Below are 19,580 nucleotides of genomic sequence, written 5' to 3' on the forward strand. Positions count from 1 at the left end.
TGCTGAAAAAAAAATCACAAAGGAGTAGTGAAAGAAGTGTGTGCTATAAAATTAACTTCCTTGCTGATTCTCCATGAAAATCTGTTGTTTCCTGAGAGCCTGCCTGGTTAGATGTCAGGCAGAGGACGATTTAGCCAAATAGTCACTAATTTTCCCTAATCCCCATCTTGGAGAAGAACAACCAATGCTTTCAGAAGCTCCCTAGTAAAAACCAGAGGGAACTCAAAAAGACAGTTAAGCTTAAAACAGGGAAGAAATATCTCGTGGTGTTATAGACGGATCCAGAATTAATTATATTAAAGTTATTTATATGACAGATTATCTAGGAAGTATGAACAACACCAGAGCTGAAGTGTGTGATGTGTTGCACACATAAATCTAGTTTGCTCACCAGTTCTTGTATAGCGTACTCCACTGGGACACATACTGCTAGTATTATTCTGATCAGACTTATTTTCTCTCTATATATATTTTTTTTCTGTGATAAGGCTTTTCCATTTTACGCACAGTGCTGAGGGAACAGGACACTAAGAGATTAGGGGAAAAAAATAGGAAAAAAGGGAAATCTCTGACTTCTTAAGTGAATGTGGTAGGCACAGCATGCTGCTTCCAGCCCTGTCTGAGCCCATGGCTCCCTGCAGCTGCTGGAAGGGTTTGGCAGCGTCTGCATTGCAGCGCGCTGGGAAACTCGGGGTTTGGCAGCCGGGGGGGATGCTGACGGCTGGGGGATTGCATGGGAGTCTCGTGTAAAGTGTGTCCGATGAGAAACGAGGTGGGTTTGTGCAGTTTTGGTCAGTGGGGTGACACTGGGGTGCTGCTGCTGCTGTCAGCACGAAATGGGGGGGCTTCCCTGGTCCTGAAGGTGCTGCGATACCTACTTCAAAAGCACAGAGGTATCAGCCTCTAGCAGCAGCCACGAATGGCGAAATGACAGAAAATGGGAAATCAAAGAAAAAGAAAAGATGTCCTGGAAAAAAAATAAATAAATACAGAAAAGTGCCACTGAATCCAGCAGGCTGTGTTCTGCTTTTCCCTGTCTGTCTCAGCACCGTCACCCCCTGCCTGCTGCCCCTGTTGTGCCCCAAAAGACAAGAGCCCAAAAGCTGCTGGGCCCCCTCCTCCCTACAGCACGGGGCTGAAAATGCGGCAAGATTTGGGTCTGGGGGCTGCAGCCCTGCCTCGCTGAGCCACAGCCCAGCCGCAGCCCCCGGCTGCCTCCGCCTGGGGAAGCTTTGAGGAAAACAACAATAAAACCCAGAGAATCGGCTCCTTTCTGCTTTCAAGGGCCAAGGAAGGAGAAGCAGCCGAGTTGTGTGGAGCAGACAAGAAAGGGAGGAAGAGGAGGAAAAAGCCATCTTCTGCTGGCGTGCGGCTGGGTGTGTCTGCTCGCCTCCCCCCTCCCCGGTGGGGCTGCATTTCTGGCAGGCAGTCCGACTGGGAGGGACCCGGCGTCAAAGCCACCCAGGAAAGGAGGCCTGAGCCGCTCAGTGCCATTCCCAAGCCCGTGACCCTTCCTTCTCCTTCCACCTGCTCCGTGCTGCGGGCTCTCCGACCTCCCCGCCGCGGGTGCCGAGCCCGCTCCCCATCACCACCACTGCAGCCCCACGGCAGCATGGCCAGCACCGTCTCAGGTAGGGCAAGACCTGGTCAGCCCCACGCTGCCCGGCTCCTTTTTATCCTTATTCTCATTTATATATTTTTTATTTTTTATTTTTTTATTTTCTTTTTTTTTTTCCTTGCATTTCGGGGGAGTTCGATGAGGCGGCAGCTGCCACGGCAGCATTGTTCCCCTTCCTCCCCCAGGCACACACCCCTCTGATGCAAGATAGCAGGTGGGCTTTTTTATTTTAATACGAATGCACAGGCGATAAACTTGCCGGTTTAAAATATTGCTGTCATTACGGTGCACCATCGGAAGATGCTGCTGCATGCCAATTAATAATTATTTTTGTAGCGTGATGCAGCTTTTTTTTTTTTTTTTTCTCCTATTTAAAATGTGCTTGCTGTGTAGCTGGATGCAGAGAAATTAGAAAATGCATTTTATTGTGTGAAGGTGATAGATTTCCTAAATGGATATTGGGGGAAAAAAAAAAAAAAAAGATGCGGACAAGATGCTGATGGTAATGCCCTAAAATATCCCCCCTCACGCCCAACCAGAAAAACCTGGGTGGGTTTCAGTGCGTTCTCAGAGCTCCCCAGCCCTGCATGTCTTTCACAGCTCGCTTTTTCTCCATCAGGAGATGCTTCAGGGGAGCGGTCCTCTGATGGCGTTGAGTGAAACCAAATGCTGCAAGGGAAGCCCTTCCTCCCCCCTGCAGTAATAATGGGAATAATAGCGTAGCCCGGGGAGCCTGCTGCTTTGGCTGCAGCATCCCGGGCTGCAGGGAGGATGCTCCTCATCCAAACTGCTTCCTAAAGACGAGTTTTGCCCCTTTTAAGTGAAGAGTGGGAATTCAAAGGGCTGGGACTGGGAACTCGGGTGAAGGAGAAAATCCAGGAACGATACAATGAGAAGGGGGTGGGGCTGGGGGCTCTGCTTCTTTCCCTTCAAAATAAAAGGAGTTTTATCCTGAAACTGCTCTTCATTTCTCAGTGCATAAAGAGGGGCTTGGGGGTGTGAAGCTGAATCCTAAAGGGTCAGGATGTAGGTCTGGATATAAAGAAAAGACAAAAAGAAGTGGGGAGTGCTTTGTGCCCCCTCCCAGCCACAGAACCAGCCAGAAGGAGACCAGGCAGCATCCCTTGCTCCTTTCACTGGCCTGTGCCCGTGTCTCCTCCATGCATTTTCCATCCCTTTCTCCTTTTTAAAAGGCAGCGGAGAAAGGGACAGAAAGATGGGAGGTGCCGCGGGGCGGGTGAGGGTGCAGCAGATCCCGAGGGGGCTTTGCATTAAGAAAAAATGGTGAAGCAGCGCCGTGAAAATGCGTCTCGGAGACAGGCAACCCGCAGCGATTGTACGAGTGTCCCCGTGTGGGCCCACCCTGCTGCCCCCCCGTCCCTATTTTGGGGACAGAGCAGGGCTCCCAGCTGCCGAAACCGAGGCTGCATCGGATGTGATGGGGGCGAGGTGGTGGATGAGGGGCGTGGGGGCACAAAACGCGGCTCCTTTTGGTGCATCCTCGCCCTCCCAGCCCAGCTGGGATGTTCCACCTGCAGGAAGATGCTGCTCTCATGTCAAAGGGGATCACGAAGCGTTCAGTTTAGGGGAACCACGCTTCCCTGTGGCTCCCTCCACGCCGAGAGGGCGACGTGAAGGGGGAGGATGTGAAGGGGAATGAGGGCTGAGGCAGGGGGAGGCAGAGCAGGGTAGGAGCGATGCTGAGCCTCGCCCAGCTCTGCAGGGAGCAGCCGCCCCTCAGCCACTGCCTTCAGCCACGGGCACGGAGGAAAAAGGCAAGCAGATCCTTGAATTAAGGAAAAAAACCTCGTGTTCCCTATTTTCTGCTCCATCCCCAGCAAAAGCAAATCCGTGCTGAGAGGAGAGCGGCTCTAATTGCCTGCAGCTGCTGCCCGGGGGGGCGATGATCCCCACCTTGGGAAGATTTCCCTGGGTTTTGTTCAACCCCCCAAATCCCCCGGGGATGAAAAAAAAGAGCCGGGGGGGCTTGCTTCCCTCAACCCCGCAGCCATCTCCGGCTCCCACCTTCCTCCGCAGGCGTTTCCCCCCGGCCGTGGCCGTTGTGTGTGCAGCGGAGGAAGCAGCAGCACATGCTCAGTGCAGGCTCAGCTGCGGTGCTGGCCGTGCTGCACGGGCACAGCTTGCAGGGCAGAGCCCTCACGCCTCCTCCCCGCACGGCTGGACAAAGCCCTGGTGCCGTCGGGCACCCCAAAACGGGAGGCAGCCCCGGGGGCTGAAGCCCCAAGGGGGTTTTTCCCACCACCCATGGGTGTTGGGGCTCAACGTAGAGATCTGAGCAGCAGCAGGCATGGAGGTTATGAAATGATGCGGTACGGAGGAAGCCTCGTGGGGCTTTTTTCCTGCTGGTGTGGCTGGGAAGGTGGAGCCGGGAGGGAATTCGGGTTTGTCATTCCCGGCCTCGCAGCAGGGGATGGTAGAGGTGTCCGGATGGATCCTGGGGTTTTCCCCTTCCTGCACTGAGCTGCAGGGGCAGGATGGCTTTTTGTGGGTTGGGGTCACCTCTGCCTCCCTTTTCTGGGGCTGGTGGACACCGCTCAGTGCTGTCCCACACCATTTCTATGGCTGGTGCTGGACACAGTCAGACCCCTTTCCACCCAGCCTCTCCATCACCTTGTTATCAAGAAACAGTAATATTAATACTATTAATAATATACACTATTAATATTCCTTCTCTTCAGTTGTTGGTAGAGTGCATATGGCCTGACTTGGATGTTTATGGTACCTTTATTGGGACTTCAGTTGTACATGCCAAAAGAACCTGTTTTAGGTCTTTTTATACTCCTACCAATGTACCCAAACAAGGCATCTAAATCCTTGATTATTTTTTTTTTTCTAAAATATGAACCATATCGTCCTTAATGGCAGCGTGTAGACACTGTGATGATCCCTCAGATATCTCAGAAGAGCCCTTCCTTGGAGTACACTGGTGTTGGTTCAGAGCTGGTGGACGTGTTGTTTGCCAGATGAGTGTGTTGTGTTCTCCTTCTGCAAAGGAAAAATTGAGATTTAGTGCTCTGATGTGGCAGGTCGAAGGCTTGCAGATGAGGCCTTTGGGGCAGCAGTGTGGACTGTAACTTCTTGCTGTATTGGGGTGAGCAGGGCTGATGGTTATGGATGGCAATACGCAGAGGGACCTGAAGCTCACTAAAACTTCCACACCATCCTCTGCTAATTAATTGGCAGCAACATTCCTGCCTCACCCCTTCTCTCCGAGCCTTTTCCTCCCTGATGCCCTAGTGACATGGGCCTTACTCTTCCAGCCATAAACCTATGATAAAAAAAAATAATAATAAGTAAGAATATATATATATATGATTTAGAAATACAAAAGAGCTAGATGAAAGACCATGGGTATGTGCCGTAGCACGTTGGCATGCCTCAAATGGTGAAGAGCTGCTCAGCATATCTTCAAACAGCCCTTTTATGCGTTTGAAGTACCTCTACATGTTTAGTGCCATCGTGGAGAATTTTGCATTCTCTGCGTGTATTTATAAAAATAAATAAATAAATATATGAATAATAAAATCTATTTGGCATAATGGACAAGTGCAATAACCCTCAGGAAATGAAAACGAAACCGAGATCCAAAGGGACCAAATGTCTGCCTGGTGTCACACAGCACCGATGAACTTTTATCCTTATCCTTATCCTGTTCCCATCTCCTCTTTGTCTCATCCAAACCTGACCACCCAAATCTGTATTTGCCCCAAACCCATAAACACACTGGGACTGCTGCCTCCATTTCGGCTCCTTCCAGTCCTTTATCAAGCACCCAGCCTGTGCTTCTCCCTCCTGGCGACCCATCAAAGACCAAGCCCAGGCTGCTGGGTCTCTGCTGCCCGGCTTGGCCCCTGCTGTCCTGCTGAGAGAGAAGAGGGGAGATTGCCTGGGTTATTTTCCTGCAGGCACCCCACATGTTCCAGCCTCGGAGCCTGAGTGATTTGCCAATCGTTTGGCCGCCTGTAATGTGGCTTGATGGGGTGGACACGAGCTGCAAATGAAACCTAGGAGGGAATGAGCCAGGTGATTGGAAACCCCTGCTGGGGGGTGGTTCAGAAGATGTCCCACAGAAGGCAAAGTGAGCCTCACATCTGCCTGTCCTCAGGGATGGCTCCAAATGGGTCCAAGTTCATCGCATCTCCAAGATGCTGCCTGGCATCAGCGTGGGGTGCAACTTCTCATCTGCACGATCCCTCCAGTGAATTCCTGGTCTTTGTTGTCCCTTTTCAACACCAATGGAGCTGTATTGCTCCTATTTTTTGGATCCCACTGGTTTCACTGGTTCCCCTTCCTCTTGTGGTTGCGTGAGCTCTTGTGCTGGTGGATGTTGTGGGGCAGGAAGATGGAAATGAGTTATTCTGAGACAACGGGCTGGATTCTGCGATTCTGGGATTCTGGGATTCTGGGATTCTGTGATTCTGGGATTGATTCTGTGATTCTGTCATCTTCATGGCAGCATTCTTACCAGGTGATAGCATCTGCACTCTGTTGTGCTCTGAAGGCTCCTCGGGGACTGTGGCTTCATTTCTTGTGTCTGTGGCCTGGCAGAATTTGTGCTGCAGGGCCCCAGTCCCCATCTCTCTGGTTCCTTTACCTTCGGTTTGTGCTTTGGCTCCATTTATAATTGGACTCTTCTCGTCTTTTCATGGTACAAATGAAAATACATTTTCATGCTTTATGGAAGCAATTTTTACTTCTCCAAAGTTATCTTTGCAAAACCAGCGATTTTCTTGTAACAACCTTCCTTTGACCTTGCTACCAGATGTAGCACGCTCGGTCCCATCCCTTTAATTGTCTGGATTCACACAAATGAGCCTCGCTGTGCCTCTGGTTCCTCCCGAATCACCCTGCAGTGGTGTGGTGCCTTACCAGCCCATGTTTTGCTGGACATCCTAAAACACCTCGCAAAAAGACATCTGCTCAGCTTGATTTATCTGGTTAGGAAGCAGAGAACCAAACTTTTTGGGTGGTGATGGGCTGGAGCTGGTGAGCCCTGTGGTCTCACCACCCCATGGGACGTGGTTCCCTTTGCTCAGCACCGCTCCCACCCCCAGCCACTGCTCCTTGTCCTGCTCCCAGCCTGTACAGCCCCAGACAGACCCAAATGTACAAAGCCAGGACCCTCCTCTCCTTGCAGGACGCCTGTGCTTATTGAGCCCGCTAATGGTGTGTTGGCCACCTCTCTTTTGTCACTGAGCCTGTCAGATCAAAAAGTGCATGAGGATGGGGGCAGCAGGGTGGCTGCTGCTGGCTCGCAGTGCTGGGGGCTGTTCTGGGCTGCCCCTCATGAGTGATTAATTTTTTGGGGTGGGAATTGGGGTCGATTTTTTCCCAGGGGTCAGTTGTTCCCCAGGCATCGGTTGTTTTCCAAGGGGTCATCTCTTTTCCCAGGGGTCGGATGTTTTTCCAGGGTCGATTATTTTCCAGAGGGCAGTTGTTTTCCTAGGGGCTGGGGTCAGTTTTTTCCCAGGGTTTGGGGTCATTTTTTTTCCCAGGGGTCGGGATCATTTTTTCCCAGTGCTCAGCTGTTTCCCAGGGCTGGGTCCTTTGCCCCCCTTTGTCCCCAAGCCCCCGCTGTGGCACCTGGCAGGGCTGGGGGTGGCGGTGCTGAAGGGACAGCTTTGCACCACCGGGATGGGGCTGGATCCTGCCAGATCCTGGAAGATTCTGGTGGGATTAAGGAAGCTGCTACCAAATGAAATCCCTACAGCAGACCTCCAGGAAGGCAGGGCTGCACCCATCTACGCAGGGAACCATGAAACCAGCACTGGGGACAGCTGCCAAAGTTCAAGGACTGAAACCCAAAGCGCTGGGGTTTGCAGCAAGTGCTAGGAGACAGCCTGGTGGGTCGGGGATGTGGCACATCTGCTTAACGTCTTGGTTACACCAAAACCAGCCGAAATGGTAAAGAAAGGACCTCAGTGCTTTCTGCTAAGTGTTCACATCTCCCATTTTGGCCAGGGATCCCCCCTCTGGGCTCTGGCAGCACAGCACCAGGCACCAGCTTCTTGCTGCACGTCACCAGCCCAGCACAACGCGGCGCTCCCAGAGGCTTTCCGAAGTCCCTGTCACCAGGAACAGAATCGAAATGTCCTGCCCTGTGGCTTGCATCGCTGATTAAACCGCCCCTGTTGGGTATACACACAGCCACGGAACTGGGAAGGGTGCTGAAACCAGAATGTGGGGCAAACAGAAATGTAAAAATCAGTAAAAAAATCAGCTCGGTAAAAATCTGAGCTGCAGGGGCTGCTGCTTGGCCCAAGGGGGGTGTAAATTGGGATGCAGTTCTGTGCCTAGGAGGAAAAATAAGTGTGAGGATGAAGCAGGCGTATGGAAGCACCGTTCTTTCTGCCAGAGCAGCCAAGAGTGTGTCAGATCTGTTGGAGGGAAAATCTTCCGGGGGAACTTACACCTCCAGACGTGGTAAAATCCTAATATCTTCCCATGATGCTGCTACACTGGTCTCTAATTTAGTCTACTCTAGAGCAGATACCTCTTGGGGACTTTTTGGCAACCTGTGGCAGCCTGGCAAAGCCTCCACAGAGTCTGGTAGCTACAAACAGACCTCCTGGTCCTTTTTGTCCTCCACTTGCTTCCTTTCTCCATGAAAAAAGAGCTCCCGTTGCCGTTAGACTCCCTCCTCATTGCTCTTCCTTATTTTTCAGCCTACAAGGAGAAAATGAAGGAGCTGTCTCTGCTCTCCCTCATCTGCTCCTGCTTCCACACCCAGCCGCACCCTAACACCATCTACCAGTATGGAGGTACGTAACCTGCTCCTGTGGGCTGCAAAATTGTTCCCAAATGCCCCTGCTGGCAGTTTGGTTGATGTGGGAGCTCACCAGTACCCCCCCCATCCCCTCCTAGGGCAGCAATCCACATCTCAGCCCGGGCCCTTCAGTTTAGCCTCCTTCCCAGTTAATTTCATTAAGACATGCTGGGAATTTAAAATAATTGAATTGACCTGGGGGGGGGGATGAAGCCAACTAATCAGGAAATTCTGGGGATAAACCAAAACCACCCAGGTCAGGACAGGGGAATTAACACCTTATTCCCACGTGAAGATCCCAGTGCCCTCAGGCCAACGCTCTCCTGGGTGTCACAGTCACAGAACTCTTGTTTTTTCCCCCAAGATATGGAGGTGAAGCAGCTGGACAAGAGGGCATCAGGTCAGAGCTTCGAGGTGATCCTGAAGTCGCCTTCAGATTTATCTCCCGAGAGCCCCATCCTTTCCTCCCCCCCCAAGAAGAAGGACCTGTCCCTGGAGGAGCTGCAGAGGAGGCTGGAGGCTGCAGAGGAGAGGAGGAAGGTAACGAGACGGGGCCTTTAGGAGGGTACCGATCACACCAAACCCTAAAGCAGGCTTCTCAGGAGCAATCTAAGCCAGCCAGCATTAGTGTTCTTACCCTTAGCATTACTCAGCTGTAAATAGTCAGGTAAGACATGGGGGTGATGAAGGTTTGCAGCCTGTTTTGGGCAGGAAATTGGGCTCGGTGTCCATGGTTGTTCTGTTCCTACAACTGCAGAGCTGTTTGGAGCCCTGTCTGACCTCGTGGGCATGACCAGGCTGTGACAGAGCTCTTGCTCACCCGAGTTCAGCTTCAAACCTCGCTTTTCTAACAGCTGCCTATGCTACTTTCTACCTTTTACCATGAAATATCTTCCGGTGAAAAATACGGAAAAGGAGAAAAACTGCAGAGTAAGGCACAGGATCATTGTTAGGGCAAGAGGAAAGGGCCTCAAGCTGTGCCAGGGGAGGTTTAGGTTGGATATTAGGAAACATTTCTTCCCCAGAAGGGTTGGGAGGCATTGGAAGAGGCTGCCCAGGGAAGTCACCGTCCCTGGAGGTACTCTGGTGGGGTGCTCGGGGACGTGGCTCCGTGAGGGGCTCGGCGCTGGGTTGGACCTGGTGGTCTTTGATGTCTTTTTCACCCTCATAATTCTAAAGGGTGGTGGGCAGGAGGAAAGCTGAAATTGTCCAAAGACCAAGGGGAACCTGGCAGGGGGCTTCTGTGCCCCCCATGCCTACCCCCGTGATGCGGCTGAGCACGGGAGGGCCCCCGGCACCCGGCTGAGCTAACACTGCCCCATCCCAGTGAGGAGGCAACTGCTCCGAGCGCCTTCCCGGCAGAATATTATGGGCTGGAGGGAGGTGAAAATAGGCTGGAGACCAAACATCTCGGGGGAGGCTGAGGGGAGGCTGGAAGAGGCTCTCCCGTCGGCTCACGCGCCTTTCCCGGCGCCTCGCCAGACCCAGGAGGCGCAGGTGCTGAAGCAGCTGGCGGAGAAGCGGGAGCACGAGCGGGAGGTGCTGCACAAGGCGCTGGAGGAGAACAACAACTTCAGCCGCCTGGCCGAGGAGAAGCTCAACTACAAGATGGAGCTGAGCAGGGAGATCCGCGAGGCGCACCTCGCCGCCTTGAGGGAGCGGCTCCGCGAGAAGGTAAATGCACGGGGCTCGGGGAAATGTGTGGGGCTCCAGGGAAATGTGTGGGGCTCTGGGTAAATGTGTGGGGCTCCAGGGAAATGCACAGGGCTCCAGGTTAATGCCTGTGGCTCCAGCACCCATGGGTGCTGCAGGCTGCAGACCCCGGGGCTGCAATGGGCGTGAAACTGCTCTGGGTGCTTTTCTTCTGGCTGGTGCCAATGCTGTGTGTAGGACAGGAGGAAAACAGAGCTTGCAAGAGCAGAAACTGTCAGCCTGTAACTGTCGAGAGACACCCCCAGCTCTTGGCTTGCCCTAAAGATTCACCTGCCTGGTGTCCCCTCTCCTGTCTTTGCAGGAACTGCACGCAGCCGAAGTGCGCAGGAACAAGGAACAGCGGGAGGAGATCTCTGGATAAAGGGCTTTTCTACACACCTAGCACCTGATTCCTGTTAACAAACCAACCAACCAACCAACACATTTTATTTTGTTTGTCTAGATGCAGCGTTTGGTTCTCCATCCCCCCCATCCCCTGGTGTTCGTCCCCCAGCTACACGCTTCTCTATCTCTGCATCCTAAATCGTTCGGTACTTGTGGGGGTTCACAGATGATAGGGACCTCTAAGCAGAATAGCAACTAGCTCACACGAAATAGAGAATCAGTGGATCAGTCGATCAATCAGCTTCTTCGGAGGGTTTGTCCTTTTTTTAAAAAAATATTTCTTAAACTAATGTAAAAACGAAGATGTTAATAAATTCAACCAGCAGTGTCACGGAGATACGGATTTCTTATCCGGGGCTTTTAGTACTCTCGGTGTTTGCTCTGAGCCAAATCTCAGTTTCAGGATAATGGGAAGGAAGTGATGATTTCTGTGTGTGTAGTGGAGCAATGAGTAGAGCCGTGTTTGCCAGCGGTAGGAGAGGTGTGGGAGAGGCAGGGACTGGCTGTGGCAGTGGGGGCATGCAGCCCCCGGCTCTTGGCCATTACCCGAGGCAAGCCCAGGCAGGCAGCAACCCAAAAATCCTCATATTTGGGTTTTTCTTTGGTAGCCTGTGTGGAAACAGCTGAGGGGCTCTCCCAGAGCTCAGAACCACGTCCCCACTGTCCCTGTCCCCATGGGTGCTGGCTGATGCCTCGGCAGAAGCCTTGGACAGGCAGCACGGGGGTGAAGGGGACGTGGGGTCTGCAGCTGCCCGGTGCTCCCGAGACCTCTCTCCGTAGGAACACAGCTCCAGCAGGGACAGGGCAGGATGGTGAGATGGCAGAGATGATAACCACCCTTCCCTCTTCCCAGTGATGCACGTGGCTCCTCGGTGCCATTGTGGGATGGATGCTGAGGCCAGGGAGCACCGGGCACAGCCCCAGAGCATGGCAGGGCAGGGACACGCCACCCTCCTGCGGGGTCCTCTCCACCCGGCTGCCTCCGGTGAGGCAGAGCTGAGCAGGAGCAGCTCTGCAGGAAGGGGGAAGAGATGTTCCCATGCTCGTTTCTTGTCTATCTTTAGCTTTCCAAGGCCTATTTTTAAGCCAACTCCGTCTCTCCGTGGAGGTAGAGATGAGCAGGGAACATGCAAGCGTGGCGTTAGCAGCTGACGGTAACGTCACCTGGCTAGGTGGCTGTCACAGCCTTCCTGAGCTGCAATGGCACCGCTTACCAAGCACACTGCGGGGGCTGCCACCCGCAGCGCTGCCCACCCTGTGCCCGCTCTGCTTTTGGCTCGAAAAAACTGAAAAAGAGGCAACGTTGCATCTGACGCCCTGCGGGAATCGCCACCCGGTCGCTGTGGGGCCTCATGAGAGCGGTCAGTCCTTGTGTGAGCACGGTTTCGGGGCAGGATTTGGTGGAGGAGACGGATGGTGGAGGCTGCGTTTGTTTGGGGCAGAGGGCAGTGAGAACTCCCCTCTGAGCAGAGCTTACAAATCGCCGTGGTGGTGCGCTTTGGATAGAGCAGAGCGGTGGTTTTGGGGCACGGCACCAGTGGCATCCTTCCCCTTCTCCCTGGCTGCTGTCTCAGCACGAGGAAAGGGGCATGCGAGGGCTGGAGACATCTAATTCAGGGCCGTGGTGCCCTCTGCACGGCGTGTGGCCAACGTGTTGTGCTGGGGGGGGAGATGGGAGATGCCTGCGCTGGGTTTTGAGTCCTTGGGGAAGATGCTGCAGGGAGCGGGCACAGGGGCTGGGGTGAGGGATGGCAGCGGGTGAGGATGGTCCACCAGGAGCTGCCTCGCCTGCCTCTCCCCCCCTCTTGAAAACCACGGCTGAGTCTGCTCAGAAGCTGATGTTTTCAGCCTACCCTGTGCTTTACTCGTGCAAAGAATTCGTTAGGGCCTGAAGTAAGCATCGGGCGGCCACAGAAACCCGACAGAAAGCCAAAGAGCAGCTGCTGGAAATCAGATCCCTGGGCTCTTTGCTGATCCCCCAGAAGTCCTGGCCAGATTTGGGAGCGACCCCTCCGTGGCCGCAGCACGTTTCGATGTCCGGGGAAGGCTCTGCTCCTGGAAGGAAGGGCTGCCTCCCACCCAGCCCCTCTGCCAGGGGTTATCAGCGAGCCCCGGCCCCGGCCAGTGACAAAACGTGATTTTGGGCAGAGAGGGAAAAGGAGCGGAAACTGAGGGTTGAATTTCTTAATCAGTAGCTAACGATCAGTTTATAGTAGCAGCTGTCTTAGATAAGCATCTGTGTAGAGCGCGGCGTCCCCGCCAGCATCACCTCATTCATATAGTGACAAGAAATTTTAAAAAAGTTTAAAAAAAAAAAAGAATTTACAAAGTAATTTAAACGAAATGTTTGTGTGTAAGAAATGGTTGAAGCTGTCTAATGTCTGTGTCCCGCGCTGGCGGGATCTGAGAAGGTATCTGCAAGATATTAACCCCGTCCTGCTCTCTGTGGTGCTGAGTGTTTGCTTGGTGTGTAATTCTGACCTGGAGCTTGTTGTAAATACTGTTTTTAGTACTATGATTATTATTCTTCTCAGAAATGTACTCATGAGCAGGAGTCTAGAAGGAGAGAAACGACCCCTGTCCCTCTGTCAGCGGGGCGCACGAGCGGCTGGAGGTGGGGAGCAGGGATGGGGGCAGCCGCCCGCATCCAGCCCCGGGCTGGGTGCTGCGGGTACCAGGAGGAGGAGGAGGACAGAGGGATGGGATGAAGGTGATGTTTGGGATGTGTGCTGTGTTTAGGTACGGTTAACGTAGCGTGAGGTCCTGCACGAGGGTGAGGCTTGGGGTACAAAAGCAGAGCCTGGTACTGGGTCAGAGCCCCCCTCCCCACGGTGCCTGAGCCCCTGGCTCGGTCCCTGCCTGGTCTTGCAGCTCAGTCCTTTGTGCCTGCCCTCTTCCACCTAAGGCCAGCCTTGGCCTCGGGTGGAGGCTTATTCTTGCAGGTTTTCCTGGCAGTCAGTCCCGCAGGGAGTGCAGAGAATGACCTGGCAAGCGGGGAACCCGGGATGTAGGCCCTGGGAAACCCATTTTTCTCGCCTCTGTTGGGTTGGTGCCGTGAGGTTCAGTGGATGTGGCTGGCAGATGTGTTGCTGCGGGGGGAAATTCAAGCAGGGATGTGTTGGGCTGAGCTCTGTGCTGGTGACATCGGGGACTGGCACTGTCACCGCCGTGCAATGTCATATAGGGCTGGATGTGCTTGGTGACACGGAGGTGAACGCATGAGGGACACAAGGGGACCCCGATCCTCACCCCGTGCCATGGGTACTATCGGGGGAACGCCCGCAGTGAGCACGGGATCTTCCTGCTCCTGGGGCTGCCGGTGGTTGTGTGCTGCAGCATCCTTCCTGCCTCAGCTGCAACTAATTAAGTGTCCTCATTAACAGCCTCACAGCCCCATCCCCTGTCTGTCTGGTTGTGACTTCCCCACCATTCCCACACCCCGTGGTCGCAGTCCCCAGGGCGATGGTGCTGGTGGCAGGGCCGGGTTCTTCCCTGCTTCCCATGGCTGCTCCGTAGCCGAGCTCTGCAGAGGCAGACACGGGACTTTGTGCTCGGTAGGAGCCTTTCCTCGAGGCTCCTCGAGCTGACAGAGGACCCGTGGCTGTGCGAGGGAGGAAAATGAGGTGGTGGCAATTCCTTGGTGTGCACGCACCTTGCACAGAGCTCTCCTGAAGAGCCTCTGATTCAAGCAAGGCAGGAAAGCTGAAGCTAAATTAGCTGCTGGGTAATCAGTGGGTCTGTGCGAGAGCTGCAACAAGGGGCCTGAGAGCCCCAATTCCAGCTCTGCACAGTTATCCTTTGTGGCAAAGTGCTCAGCTCTGTCTGCACATGGGGGCTTTCAAGGATGCTCAGACTGCTTCTGAGCTGCGCCTTTCCCTTGTCTTATCAATCGTGAGCCATGAACATGCTGTAAGCAAATGTGGGGTTACTTCTGAGTTAACTTTTGGGGACAGCGGCCGTTCACGCAGGCATCCTGCACTGGGGGCAGCTGGTTTGCTGCCCCTCTTGCCAGGCAAACTTCAGCTCGCTTTAGCTGAGCCCAGCTGGCTCCCCGGCCCTGCGCCTGGCTGGCACGGCTCGTCTCACCCCGTTGGGCTGGGCACCCCACACCAAAACGCAGAGGTGGAGACCATTTATGCACATCCACTCCTCCTACCACTTGAAACGAGTCAGGGAACGGCTGTTCATGGTGCTAGAGACTTCTCACCACCCATGCTAGGGACGAGACGATGCAGTAAGGCCAGTAACCTCCACCGCCACAGTCAGCTGTAGGGCAGAGGTGCCAAGTGCTCTGAGAATGGGAAGCACCAAAGCACGGGGACAGTCGAGGTGGCACGGCACCCTCGGGTGAGCTGTCACCTCCCAGCCATGCTCTTGTCCCCAAAAGCTGCTCGGGGCTGAGCATCGCCACCCGCCGTGGCTCTGGTGGGACGGGGCAGCGGGGTGGCGAAGGGCTCCCCATCCCTAGCAGAGCCCGGTCTGGTTCCCGTGGCTCTCCCGCGTGCATTTCATTGTCAGCTTGAGGTTGTCGTTGTGCAAAAAGAAGTGATGATGAAAAATGAGTTTAAAAAAAAAGAAAAAAAAAAGAAAAAAAAACTTGGTATGAAACCATGTGTGTCCATCTCTCCATAAATAGATTGTTTGAGTTCTAAGGCTCCTGTTTGTATTGTGAGAATACCAATAAAATGCATTGAATTGACCTAAAGATTTAACAAAGCAGAATTTAAGCCTCTGTATGTTAAGTAAGTACTTTGCACCCAATATAAAAGATGCAGAAACCCATCGTTTATCACTATTCTCAGAGGAAAAAAAATAATAATAATAAAACGCTTGAATGGAGGCACCACTACCAAGCCTTGTGGTTAGAAAGGCGAGGGCATGCAACGTCTTTACAGAGGAGGATCAAAAAAAGATATAAGACAATTGCAAATACAATAAATCCAGTTCTGGAAAACTTGTGAGCTTCTTCTTTTTCTTTTAATAGAAACCCTGTGCCTGTGTTCCTGATTTCCCAGCAGCTGCACGGCCTTCCCCCCCCGGGGCCGGGTGGGGGTGAGCGGGGTTGGGTTCCCCAGAACAGCCCCAAAAGGACACTGCCTCAGCCTTGGCCAACATTTCCCTGGGCCACGATGCACAAAAACACCCCAAAACCTGCAACAGGAGGGTCTGTAACCCCCTAAAGACACCCGAAGGGAAGGCGTGTGGCCATTTCCATAGCAGCTGCAGCAGTTGGCCCTACCTGCCTGTGTCCCCAGCCCCACCGTCCTTGTAGGAACATTTAAAAAGCAGCATCCTTATGGACTGAGATGCATTTTGTGACCCTACAAGGCGGTGTAGGAGAAGCTGACCCGAAGGGAGGGCAGATGGGGTTTTACCCAGCAGGGCCCTCATCCCGGGCAGGTTTTTGTAGGATCAGGGGGAGCGATGCTGCGCAGGCACCGCCCGGCACCGATGCTCTTCCCACGTGTGTGCAGGATGCCGCTGCCTGCACAAACAGGAATTCTATTTTTGCAGCGTGACCTTCGTGGTTCGTAAGATAAGATCCTTACTGGGAACACAACATTGCTCGGTTTTCTTCAGACGTTCGCCATCTGCAAACCCAGGCTTGGGAACTCTTAACAAAGTGATCCCGGTAACCTGAGCCTCTGCATTTGCCTCTCTGCCACAAAAAATAAAATAAAATAAAATAAAATAAAATAAAATAAAATAAAATAAAATAAAATAAAATAAAATAAAATAAAATAAAATAAAATAAAATAAAATAATAAAAATTATATCAGAAAGACCAAGCGTGGCCATCCTCTCCAGGCCAGATCCTTTATCCCGGTGTGATTTGAAGGAGCAAACAGCAGAGGGGTGGGATGCGTTGGTGCAGGGCTGGTGGGGTGCTCCCAGGGCACCCACACACAGCACCAAGCTGCTGGCAGCACCAGGGCTGCTCAAAGGCACGATCCTGAGGTATTGGACCAGCCACATCACTTGTCCAAACTCTTCTGCTCGAGGGTAGGAAGGCTCTGCAGGAGGATCTGGATAGGCTGCACCGATGGGCTGAGGTCAACTGTATGAAGTTCAACAAGGCCAAGTGCCGGGTCCTGCACCTGGGGCGCAATAACCCCAAGCAGAACTACAGGCTGGGAGAGGAATGGTTGGAGAGCTGCCAGGCAGAGAAGGACCTGGGAGTGATGGTGGACAGTCGGCTGAATATGAGCCAGCAGTGTGCTCTGGTGGCCAAGAAGGCCAACGGCATCCTGGCTTGTATCAGAAACACTGTGACCAGCAGGGCTAGGGAGGTGATCGTCCCCCTGTACTCGGCTCTGGTGAGGCCGCACCTCGAGTACTGTGTTCAGTTTTGGGCCCCTCGCTGCAAGAAGGACATCGAGGTGCTTGAGCGGGTCCAAAGAAGGGCGACGAAGCTGGTGAGGGGCCTGGAGAGCAAGTCCTACGAGGAGCGGCTGAAGGAGCTGGGCTTGTTCAGCCTAGAGAAGAGGAGGCTCAGGGGTGACCTTATTGCTCTGTATAAGTACATTAAAGGAGGCTGTAGCGAGGTGGGGGTTGGCCTGTTCTCCCATGTGCCTGGTGACAGGACGAGGGGGAATGGGCTAAAGTTACGCCAGGGGAGTTTTAGGTTAGATGTTAGGAAGAATTTCTTTACTGAAAGGGTTGTGAGGCATTGGAACGGGCTGCCCAGGGAGGTGGTGGAGTCACCATCCCTGGAAGTCTTCAAAAGACGTTTAGATGTAGAGCTTAGAGATATGGTTTAGTGGGGACTGTTAGTTTTAGGTCAGAGGTTGGACTCGATGATCTTGAGGTCTCTTCCAACCTAGAAAATTCTGTGATTCTGTGATTCTGTGATTCTGTAAAGGTCAAAACCTGGCCAATAAATAAAATGCGAGCAACTTGGAGGATCCCTACAAAACACTCAAGTTGTGTCTGAGCAGGGGGAAGGGAAGAGAACAGCAGCTCTGGCAGATGAATGTAAAACACTTTGTTTTATTTTAGCAATTTGCTATGGTTTGAAAAGCAGCTGTAGGTGCTGCAGCAGTAGCCTTGTGGGCACTCATGAGAGCCCGGTGGCTGGGGAAGGAGGCAGCAAGAGGCACCGAGCGAGCCCTTGTGGTCCCCTGGGAGGAGCTGGGGGGTTCCTGGTGTCCAGCTCTGGCACAAAAAGGAAGATTTTGCTTTCCAATAGGGCACAGAGTGCCAGGAGCACTCATGCAGAGAAGCGCTGCTGTGGGTTTGCCCTCTTTTACCATCTTCGTTACACCTCTCCCGTATCAGGGACTGATAGGGTGGCAGAGGGAATTTTTATCTGCCCCAACCATCCACGCTCAGGTCTGGTGGTGCAGCTGGTGGAACAGCAACCTGGGCTGCTGCTGCCCGTGGGTTGGTAGAAATACAGGCAGGATCCCATGGAAAAGGGCTTCGTGATGTCTAGTGAGTGAATTAACATTGCTGCTTGGTTATATTTGGTTATTCAGGAGGAGAAGCAAAAGAAATATATCTCCTCATGCAATATCATGTTAATGAGAATTAGCTTCAGGAAACTGGAAAGCGAGAAGGGATGCGAGGGAAGCAGCATTTTGGCAGCCAGTTATCTGGCAGCCATGGTCTGGATGGGGAGGACGGAAAAAGGAAGAGCGTTGGACAAAATAAGCACTAAATAAACCACCACAAAGCCATCAGAGGGGTTCATCAGAAATTTGTGTGAAAAACACAGCTCACCAGGCCAAATGCGAACAGACAGACGGCCACGTCACCTGAACGCGGCAGGGACCGGGAGGCAGAAAATGCCATTTGCCAAGCAGCTGGGAAGAGCCGACAACAAAAAGTCACCGAGACTGCTTCAAGAAGCGGGTTGTGACTTTCACAGCCCCTGGCGTGGCTTTTTCAGAACGTGTCACCCACCCACCAGCAGAAAAACCGAGATGGAGCGAGACTGCTCAAGAGCCCTCCCCGGAAAATCCCTGAGTGCTTCTGCAGACCCCGGCTGTCACAAGCCAGGGAGGCCCAGAAATAGCAGAATTTGCACCAAAACCTGCGAGCGGCTCAGGGACGGCTCCTGGGCTCTGCCTGTGCCCCAAGCTCAGGGTGGGACGCGACGTGTGGTGCCATCGGGCCCAGCTACCACACAGCTCCTGGCACCGTGGGCTGCCTCCAGCAATGCAAACAGCAAAACACTGCCATGGATCGAGCCCCCCCGAGCACCATGCAAGCCCCCAGGCCCCCAGGGAACCCCCCAGCACAGAGATTTTCGAGGGAGGTGTCCCCCGTGGCCGAGGAAAGGCCCAGCTGTGCACAGTGCTCTTGGGCAGTATGAGAACGGCCATGGAGTCTTAGCACGGCCACAGACATGGCCCCTTTCTCCTCCAGCTGCAAAACACACTTTTCTCTCTCCCCTTTTATAATTCGTAGCTGATAAGGACAGTAAAAGCATCCTCAGAGAGCTGCTTTATCTCTTTTAGCGTTTATTGGGCCTTTGAATCGGTGGCACAGCAGCACTGCAGGGCTCTTGCAGGCCTGCTGCATGCACTGCGAACATCGGTGAAGCGAATTTTGGGAACCAGCTGCCTGCAGCGGGGCCAGCCCCGGCACCCGGACCTTGGGAGGTCACCGATGGCACCTCGGGGACAGCCTGCGGCCCCGCAGCAGCGTGGGCAGCATGTACGGCCTGGCAAAGGGGGGCACAAACACCTCAGGCTGTGCATGGTGTGGGACACCCCGAAATGTGGAGGGGAATGAGGTGGGGTCCAAAATGGCCAAGGCAGGTGCAGAAAGCCCCCCAAAAATGCGGTGGGGACTGACACGGTGTGTCCCCATGGCAAAGACAGGCACAGAAAGCCCCCCAGAAATGTGGTGGGGACTGATGTGTGTCCCAATGGCAAAGGAAGGTGCAACCCCAAGCCCCCAAAATGCGGTGGGGACTGACGTGGTGTGGCCCCATGGCCAAGCAGGTGCAGAAAGCCCCCCCAAAACGTGGTGGGGACTGACGAGATGTGTCCCCATGACCAAGGCAGGTGCAGAAAGCCCCCCCAGAAATGTGGAGGGGAACGATGTGGTGTCCCAATGGCAAAGGCAGGT

General features: G+C 53.5%; 1 protein-coding gene across 1 annotated transcript; it reads left to right on the plus strand.

The window, feature by feature from the left end:
* Positions 1–1,313: 1,313 nt before the first annotated feature.
* STMN3 (stathmin 3) lies at positions 1,314–15,456 on the plus strand. The gene is made up of 5 exons (XM_068700508.1): positions 1,314–1,631; positions 8,305–8,400; positions 8,770–8,945; positions 9,888–10,079; positions 10,420–15,456. Exons 1-5 carry the CDS (start codon positions 1,613–1,615, stop codon positions 10,477–10,479), a joined length of 543 nt encoding a protein of 180 aa, XP_068556609.1. The 5' UTR covers positions 1,314–1,612; the 3' UTR covers positions 10,480–15,456.
* Positions 15,457–19,580: the final 4,124 nt, after the last annotated feature.

Source organism: Anas acuta, chromosome 16, assembly GCF_963932015.1.
Source record: "Anas acuta chromosome 16, bAnaAcu1.1, whole genome shotgun sequence".
NCBI classification, from domain to species: Eukaryota; Metazoa; Chordata; class Aves; order Anseriformes; family Anatidae; genus Anas; species Anas acuta.

Bases quoted from the DNA above. Each gene is read 5' to 3' on its own strand.
- STMN3 (XM_068700508.1), top strand. The intron at 8,401-8,769 runs GTACGTAACCTG...TTTTCCCCCAAG, and splicing joins CACCATCTACCAGTATGGAG to ATATGGAGGTGAAGCAGCTG. The intron at 8,946-9,887 runs GTAACGAGACGG...GCGCCTCGCCAG, and splicing joins CTGCAGAGGAGAGGAGGAAG to ACCCAGGAGGCGCAGGTGCT.